The sequence below is a fragment of the Galeopterus variegatus genome, unplaced genomic scaffold (genome assembly GCF_000696425.1).
Source record: "Galeopterus variegatus unplaced genomic scaffold, G_variegatus-3.0.2 Scaffold1678, whole genome shotgun sequence".
NCBI lineage: Eukaryota > Metazoa > Chordata > Mammalia > Dermoptera > Cynocephalidae > Galeopterus > Galeopterus variegatus.
In genome coordinates this window covers 101568-111143 of record NW_007727789.1, presented here as the reverse complement: position 1 = coordinate 111143, position 9576 = coordinate 101568, and the positions used below count along the sequence as shown (strand labels likewise).

The window sequence follows — 9576 nt, the reverse complement described above, 5'->3', positions numbered from 1 at the left end:
GGAAGCCATCCCTCAAATGTCTGCCCTGGCAGGTGGCAGGACATCCCACCCCCCATCACCTGCCAAAGAGTACAGGGGACCCTGGGAACAGAGAAGGGTAACTCTCAGCAGAGCCAGCCCATGGCAGCTGCAACCCCAACTTTCCTGGGGCACATCCCCAAAGAGGGGGCAGGAAGGCTCTGCTGCAGGGCAAGACCACGGGGAGCTGGAGCCTGGAGCACATCACCATGGAGGGCCGGGACCCTCTGCCCAAGGCCTCCAAGAGCTCCCTCTGAGGCGTCAGAGAAAACCATTGTGCATATCCTGCAGACGAGCCCTGGGCCACCCCACAGAGGACAAAGGGGCCATCCTTCTCAGGACACTGGCCTCTGTCACTGCTCCCCGGCACAGCACGGGCCCCACCCCAGCTGGTACGCAAAGGGGCTACTACTTGTTTTGTTTCATTTTTTGTTTTTTCTTATTCTTTTAAAAGAAAAATGGTGGGAGGCCACACTGAGCTACATTCATGCTCTACCATTGACCGCGGCTGCTCAGGGTAAGCACGGAGCTCCCACTCGGCCGTTCTGCCTTCCTTCCCTCCTTCCTTCATTCATTCACTCCCCCCTGGGATTTGCTGAGCACCCCCTCGGTCCCGGCATGGCTCTTCACTGGGGATTCAGCAGTGGACGACAGACAGATTCCTGTCCATGAGGGACTTTATGACCAGCAGGGTGACAGACTGTAGACAAATAACCACACGAAGACGTGTTCATTATAAAACATGCTAAAGTCACAAAGAAAATGGGAAAACAGAGTGTTCAGTAGAAAAGGCTACTTGGATGACCAGCAGGGTGACAGACTGTAGACAAATAACCACACGAAGACGTGTTCATTATAAAACAGGCTAAAGTCACAAAGAAAATGGGAAAACAGAGTGTTCAGTAGAAAAGGCTACTTGGGGACAGTATTTAGAGGATGGTTTCACGGAGGTGACTTTGAGCAGAGCCCTGAATGGCAAAGGGCCAGCTGTGCAAAGACTTGTGGGAAGAGAGTTTAAGGCAGAGGGAAGAACGTGCCAAGGCCCTGAGGCAGGACTGAATTTGGAGGGCACTGGATGCAGCAAGACCAACGGGGAGGATGCGAATGGGGCAGGAGAGGTGGGTGGGACCAAGCCATTAATTCTAAAAGCAGTGAGAGACCCCAGAGGGTCACGGCAGGGTTTGATGTCATCTGGTTACATTTGCAAAGCTCCCCTGGGTGCTAAGTGGGGAACAGCTGGGGGCAGCTGGAGGGGAAGTAGGGAGGGAGGCAGGAGACCTGGGGTGTGTGACTGGGCCACTCAACCTGCACCTGTGGGCCAGCAGCACCAGCATGCCTGAGCCAGCTAGAAACACAAGTTCATGGGCCCACCCGGACCTCCCGAATCGGACCCTGGGGTGGGGCCCAGCAGTCTGTACTTTAACAGAAGATGTACAGCAAGCTGGAGAAGCCAAACCCCAATTCAGGCGTGAAAGGAAACAGAAATAGGGGACTGGATTGAAGGCAGATAATAAAGTCCCAGCCGTGGAATCATGAGGTAGCACTGGGTATCGATCAGTTCCAGGACTCTAGAGTCGTCATCGTCCCGAGCCAAGAGAGCAACACCCTCTGGCCATGCTCACCTCCAATACCCACACAGACCTAAGCCTCAGGAGATGCTGGGGTGCCCTGGCCACCCGTGACCACACCTGCCCAGGCCTGTGTGTTAGGGGCTGGCTGTGTGCCCTGGCTCCATCGCCTGTCCCCCACCACCCCCCAACACCACAGGACACTTCAGGTCAACAAACTCGACTCCACAGAAAAGCAAAATGGGTTGAAGGAACTGTTCGGCAAGTGGAGACAAAAAAACCCCAGTCACCTGAGTTATCCACTTAACTGAGGTAAAAGGGGACCCCCCAACCCCAGCTCGCACCTTCATTTCACCTGTAAGGCAGAGCCGACTTGTCACAGTCTGGGCAAGAAGCAAGGCAAGACTGCCATCAGGCTGCTGTTTTGCTGTCATGAGATGGCGAGGAAAAGGGCGTGAACAGTCCCTCTCCTCTGACTTCTCAGGCCCCCACAAAAAGCAGGAGCACCTGCGTCCAGCTGTCAGCTGTCTGTCACTGCCCTGGAAGGCTCCCGCACTGCCCAGCCCACCTGCTGTCTCTCCTGCTCTTCCCACTGTAGGAAACCCAATTCCCTGCCCCAATCTTCTTTAGCCCAAAATGCCCAGGGCCTTTGACCTGTCTGGTGTTTGCTCGTGGTACTCTCCCCTTCCTGCCACGTGGCTTGTCTTCACTCCTCTGGGTGGAAAGCTGCCAGCAAGCCTCCTCCAGTGGAACCCCAAATCCATCCAAGGCACCCTCTATAGACCTCAGGCAGACTGAGGACCCCAGAAGGCAGGATTCAGTTGAGACCCTGAACCTAAATCTGGAGTTGGCTGCTGACTGCCAGACTGACCTTAAGGCCTGCCTTGAACTCAGCTGCTCCTCCTTAAAATGCAGCCTGTGTGGGGTCTGCAGAGTGCAGCGTGCTCAGTAAGCTGTCACTACCCAGCCCGTGTCATCTGCCCTCACATTAACACCACCACATGCGAAGAGGTTCTGGGATTCATCTCCCCCGACCCCAGAGCACATACACTACCAGGATACATCCAAACAGCCTGAAACCCCACGTGGGGCCACCCGGAACCCCAGCAGAAAACAAAAAGGGCCACGTTGGGGGTCCCTGGACGTGCTTTATGGGTAAAATCATGCTGGGAAGGCTCCTGGGTGCTGCAAAAAAATTTCATAGTCCGCTCTGGTTCAGGGGACTATGAAATTCAGTAAGTGACTAATTAAAGCACAGCCCTCTGAAAGCAGGGTCTCCGAGAGCTGCTTCTACACGCACATTCATAGCAGCATATTCACAGCAACCAAAGGCGGAAGCAACCCAAGTGTCCATCGATGGATGATGGATAAACAAAATGTGGTCCATCCACGCAACAGAATATGATTCAGCCTTAAAAAGGAAGGAAGTTCTGACACATGCTACATGCATGAACCTTGAGGACATTATGCTGAGTGAAATAAGCCAGTCACAGAAAGACAAATACCAAAGGATTCCACTTACATGAGGGGTCCCTGGAGGAGTCAGATTCATAGAGACAGGAAGAAGAATGGTGGGTGCCAGGCGCTGGGAGGGGAACTGGGGAGGTCATGTTTAATCGGGACAGAGTTTCATTTTGGAAAGATGAAAAAGTTCTGGAGATGATGGTGGTGATGGTTGCACAATAACATCAAAGTACTTAATACCACTGAAGAGTACACTTAAAAATGGTAGAGTTTATGTTATGTGTATTTCACCGATAAACACACACACACACACACAAAACACAAGGCCAACACAATAACAACCAATCCCAACCAGGGGACTGGACTGCCACTCCCAGAGGTGCTCTGCTCCCCGGGGGACACCAAGCTGCCCAGGAGCGGTAGCCTCACTCCCCATCTTTGAAGGCTAGAAACAGCTCTTCTGCCAGACATTTTGTGTGAAACAAGAGGGAAGTCCAGGGACCCTGAAGCCAACAAGGACAATGCGAAGCTTGGGGTGGGGCACGCAAAGGAGGGACCCCCCCATCTTTGAAGGCTAGAAACAGCTCTTCTGCCAGACATTTTGTGTGAAACAAGAGGGAAGCCCAGGAACCCTGAAGCCAACAAGGACAATGGGAAGCTTGGGGTGGGGCACGCAAAGGAGGGACCCAAAAATAACAAAGGACTAAAACAATCGGGAGGAATCGGGCCTCAAACAGGGCTTGAAATGGAACTACATTCCCGAGCCCATAAAATCGGCAGCTGAGTGTCCTTTTAAGTAGAAATGCTATGTTCCACGAATAAAATAAATTGGAAGATATTTTTATACTTAGAAAAATGGATTATAGCTCTTGGCAACACACACTCTGCAGCAGGCACTTTCGGAGTCTCTCTGGAAAACCATAATTTAAACTGAACCTGGTGCTTTTGGCATTCAGTCACCTGGCCATCCCCCTGGGGCACCACTGGTCAGAGGGCAGTGTCCTCCCTGCAGAAGGAGAGGAGCTCAGGATGCCCACGCTCGAGCCCCACCTGTTTAAAGGGCCAGGGCAGGGACTTAAAGAGGGAGGCAGCCTACTGCAGTGCTTCAGGAATTTTACTGGGTGTGGAAATGCCAATGGTGATGGTCTCCTCTCTCTTCCCCCAACCCCCAGCAGTGTCACTCTTGCCTTAAAGTGTCATCCTCAGAAACCTATACAGGCCTGGGCAGCCCTAGCCGTGCAGCCCTGTGCCCTGGGTATGTCGATTTCACCGCCTCGGGGAAGGCAGTTTACAGAAATGAGCAAGTAAAATGCAGCCCTCGGGCTCACAGGAGTGGGGCTGGGCTGCTGCAGCTCCACCCCCAGGAGCAGTAATAACAGTAATTATTATAATATATATCCCCATAACTTACCCGGCTACCCAACATGCCATTTTTTCATTCCAGATTCCTTACTGAGCATCTTTTGATTCCCTTAAATGTGGCCTTCACCCACACTGCCCCTGCGTGTTTACCCTGCACACAAAGTGCCTCCCACATCACAGGAGAGCTCCCCCCACGCGGCTCCTGTACCCGGCCCCGCCCAGCCCCGCGGGGCACTCCCTGCTGCCCACCCCTGTCCCAGCTGGAAAATCTGATGAGATTGATGAAGGTGCCTGGCATTCACGCACAGACGCCATGGGGCAGCGATGGCCTGGCGCGCCCATTCACGGATGGCCCCATAAGTCACAGCTTTGTCCCATCGGGGGCCCCGACTGTCCCAAATTCAAGGCTGTAGCCAGGAAGCGGGCGTCCGCCCACAGTGCCCAGACATCCTGGCTCTATGAGCTGGGGTCCAGCAAGGGCATTAAAGCTGCCTTTGTACCTGACCGCTGAGGCTGGGAGCGGGTACGGACAGGGGAAGGGGGGGAGGTCTGCATCTGCCAAGACAATATATTTGGGGAACTCCAGTTACGTGAAGGTGACCTCACTTTTTCCCTTCACAAAATTGCCTCCACATGTCCCAGGCCTGGCAGGAGGCCAGTCGCACACTGCATCACAAGGCAGCAGGGATGGGTACTTGGCTGAAAGAAGGCTGGGAAATGTCCCCTCAACTCAGGCTTCAGCCCTGAACCCATCCCAGTGGCGCCCCAGGCTTGGGCACTGGGACAGTCCCTTGAGGGACTGGCGGGATCCTGTTGAGTTGAGCCACGGGGTTTGAGAAAACTCAGTCCCTGGTTTGAAAGGCTCACGGACAAAGGCCGGGGCCAGTCACCTTCCACGTCACATTTTACATACAAGGGAGTTACAGATCCAGGGTGCTGGGTCAGCGGGGCAAGAGGATATGGCACTTTACAGTTTGCAACCAGAGTGCCATCCAGTTGGAATGGCGGAGAGGAGGAGGAAGCGAGAGTGAGTCCGGGAGGATGTGACGGTGGCGAGGGATTCTGCAAGGATGTGGAGCAGCCGTGCTAAGATGCTGAGCCAGGGCAGCACTCCTCCCTGCTCCTGTAGCCTGGCCCAAGTAGGGCTCCCACAGCAGCTCAGCCCTGAGGCCGACTTATGTGAAACTTCCTGGTGGCCAAGTGTGATGAGGTTGGGCTCCCTGCCTCTCCCACCCTGTTACCCCTCCTTGGTGCCTTCCCACCTTCAGAAGTACTCACAGAGACTGCTAGGCTCTGAGCTGGGACGGGAAGGGTGGCCACAGGCATTTGGGATTAGGACACGCTTGGGGCGTGGATGGACGGCTTTTCCTCTGAGCAGTGGAGATGGCTCTTGGTGGGACCCGTGTAGGAAGCATGCCACAGGTATAGGGTCTGCGAGTAGGGTGGCCAGGAGGTGGTATACGAGTTAACGGGGAAGAATAACGTGGGCAGAGGAGCCGCATCGACAGACCTCCACCTCCCCTGCGCCAGGACTGCCCATAGCGCGCCACGAGAACTCTCATCTCATCTCCCGGCTGTCTGCGAGCTCTTGAGTCAATTCTTCTGAGCAACACAGAAATGGCATGGCTTGGAAACATAAAGAACTAGGCCAAACTAACCCAGCCAGCAAAGGAAGGACAGAGCCTGAGCCTGAGTCTGATGTCAATATGGTATTTTGACTCATCTACTGTCTTCTTTTAGACGTAGGTTAGGAAGAATATCTCCCGAGACCCCGATGATGGGCTCCTCAGGCTCCATGAAAGAACTTTGGGGGAAGGGTCTGCTATTTCCCACACCTATTCATTAAGGAGAACCAAGGAATGTATGATTCAAATTCCCTGGGGTCGTCTCAACTCCTCATTTCTGCTCCAAGCTCTGATGACACAAACTGGTATTTTGAAGATGTCTTTGGAATTGAATTGGGAGATTCGTATGACTTCAGTGAACACAGTAGAGGCAGGAACATTCCAGTGGGGAGGAAAAGCCTGAGCCAGGACCTGGACCTAGATGGGGCTCCTAGTCTAGCTGGGGGAGGGTCTGGTCCTCGGTCATCTGCTGAGGTCAGTATGTATCAAAGCTGGGTATGGCTCTACCTAGATAGGGAGGAGCAGGGCCTGCTGGGGTCTTGCAGGATGCATAGGAGCTTGCAAGGCACAGCAGGAATAAGAATAAGAGGGGACAAGAGGGACATTCATTTGCTAACTTCCTGCTCACTGTCCATTTCCCCATTAAGCTACCACCACCCACACCCCACCTTCAGAGCAGAGGCAGGTTGTCCCTTCATAAGTGTTCTCTTAGGGCCTGGCAAGTGCCTGACCCACAGCAGGTGCTCAATAAGCATCTGGGGAGGAGAAAACAGGGAAGAATTTCCAGAATAGTGATCGTTTGGGGGCGGAGAGTATGAAGCAGAAAACTAGTCATGAATAGTATAAGATTAGGCGCTGGCTGGGAAAACCATGGATCCAAACTAAGAATGAGCCCATCCCACACTTCCCCAGGGGCCGTCTCTGCCCTCAGCATCACCTGAGCTGGGCAGGCTGGAGTGACGCGTTCTTTTCAGGGATCATCCCTGCCCTGTCCGCTGGAGGCTGAGCCCAAATCCTGGCCCCACTCCACCGCCAGGCCTGGGTATACAGACGCTAGCACGACAGAGCTATCTCCTGGGACGGACCCTAGGCCTGGCGACAGTGCTCAGCTGGGACGCTGGCCGCAACCTCCTCTGTCTTCTCTATTTCCTGGGATGAGTTTTTTTTAAACCCAAAGCAATGCCAGCAGGAGATGACTGTGTGGCCTGGCAGCAGAGCCCAGGGTCAGAACTGCCAGCTCCACCTCCTAACCTTCCTCCTCCGCACACTTCCTCTGTGGTGTCAGCAGCTCCCAGGGCCTTTAGCTCCTGCCTCAGTTTCCTTCTTCAGGGAGAAAGGAGACCCTCTTCCCCCCCGACACAAAGGTCTGCCCCAGAGGCCTGGTCTAGGGGCCCAAGCCCATCAGTTTCAGGTCAGGATGAGTGCACCGGGACAAAGAGAAACCCCAGACTCTTTCCCTGCCCGAGCTAGCTGGGACCTCAAGGCGACTCAGTGCATGCCCGTCGCAGGAAGATTGAACATGAGTCATTTCCTGTGCTACCAGCTCCGGAAGCAGAGTGGGCCTGCTCGGGTTCCCAGAAACACAGCGGCCAGGGTGGGTGCAGACGGACCGCTGGGGAAACAGATGAGTAAATGCCCTCCCCCAAAATAGCCTGGACTGGACAGAGGCACAGGGACCAGAGGCCAAGCCCTGAAATAGCTGGCCCTGGGGCAGCCAGGGGTGATGTCACCTGAACAGCAGCCAGCAGAGCCACCATGAGAGCCAAGGGCAGGTGGTGGCACAATTTGTGGTGAAGGGGGAGGGTGTGGCTACTGCATCAACTGTCCCTGTGCTGGTGTTCCAGGCCCAGAGGAATTTTGGGAGCCAGCCTGGGAAATGGCAGACATCTGGGGCCTCATAGATTCTGAAATGCCTGGGACAGACTCAGTCTCTGTCCTCAGGGAGCTTCCAGAATGTCATGGAGACAGGCCTTAAAGAAATGGTCACATGAAAAAGTGCATAATCATAAACTGAACCAAGTCCTATGAAGAAAGCAGGCACAGCACTACAGAGAAAAGGATGGGAAGTGGGATGTGTCAGATACCCAAGCCAAGGATGTGACATTTAAGTGGAAACCAAAATGAGAAGCAGGAGCTAACAGTGATGACACTGAGGGGAGCAGAGGGTTCCTAGCAGAGGGGGAGGCACATGAAAAGACCCCGGAGCAGCCAAGCTCCAGGTGGGTTCCAGGAACCAGAAGAAGATGGCATCACTCTGGCCCCTCCCTGTGGATCACATTGGAGGACTCAGGCTTGATTCAGAAAAACAAACCCACTGCGGGTTTTAGCCAGAGATAAGCACCATCAGCTCTGTGGACAGCAGGGCCAGGAACCCAGCAAGGGGACTCCCACAGCATTTCAAGCCAAAGAATCCAGAGGCTCAGACTGGGGGTGGCCAAGGAGGTGGAAGGAGCCAGATGCACTGGGGAGGACCCGGCCACAGGGCCAAGGGTGATGCCCGATGTCCTGTCCCAGCCCAGCCGTGGGGCCTGAGGTGCGGTATCCTGAGAAGGAGACACTACTCCTTCTAAAACAGCTTGGTAGAAGTGTGGTTCCTTTACTCTGGAGACAGGTGGAAGCAGGAGAGGACAGTACCCTGACAAAGCAAGAGAAAGCTGGGCGCCAAAGGCAGTGATTGATCCGTTATAAAGTCAGTGCCTTTGGGGTCTATAAACATGTAAACCCCCCGCCACACACTTTACAAAATGTCAACACCCAGTGCAGTTGAGTAAGAGTAGCGTGTCCGTGGGCTGCTGGTCTGGAGGCAGCGTTAAGTCAAACAGAACAACCACGTGCAGGAGCCTGGCAAGCTCTGCCCGTGCGTGCGGGAAACGGGCAGCAGTAAACCAACCGCAGCTGCTGCTGGCACCTGCTGGCACCGGCTCTTCTCTCAAACTGTGCTTTTAATACTTTGATATGATCTTTTAAATGAAATGTATTACGTATCTGGATTAAAACATCAGAAATTTATCACTCAGAAAGAAGTGTTTTCAGACCAGAGCTTGTCAGTGACCTGGTGCTATGCAGGGTGTGTTGTCTTCAAACCAGAGTGGAAAGAGGCGCTATTTTCCAAATACAGTAAGCAATACTCACATCTACTTCTCCTTGATCGATTACATAGAAATTGTCTCCTTCATTGCCTATAACAAAAGAAAAAAGACAGTGATCTATAAAGCAAAGCATGTCAAAACTCATGAGTTACAGTGTTTTTGTTTTTCTTGCAAATAGCTTTTTGCAACATTGTGTTATAGACCATTGCCAAGCAACACCCTGAGTCCCACCAATTTTTTTTTTTTAAATAATGAGAATGTTACAGAAACATTGGGTTAAACATACTGTTCTTAAGTTTCATTGTTGAATTTTCTCAAGGATAGACAATGAGTTTTATTTTAATATATATTTTTCAAGTGCATAGTCCTTTTTTCCCCTGTTGGATTTCCTCAGAGAAGATAGAACATACCTTGCTGTATAACTGTCTCCCCAGCAATGTGAGTGACAGG

At 53.1% G+C, this 9576-nt stretch overlaps 1 protein-coding gene across 1 annotated transcript in view; it reads right to left on the bottom strand.

Annotated features, from left to right (window-relative positions):
* The window catches only part of LOC103595106 (cAMP-dependent protein kinase type I-beta regulatory subunit-like), a 136880-nt gene that overhangs the window by 43299 nt on the left and 84005 nt on the right, over positions 1 to 9576 (bottom strand). Inside the window, exon 5 of the mRNA XM_008578421.1 lies at positions 9170 to 9216. Coding sequence (XP_008576643.1) covers positions 9170 to 9216 — 47 coding nt within the window. The remainder of the gene's footprint in view (positions 1 to 9169; positions 9217 to 9576) is intronic.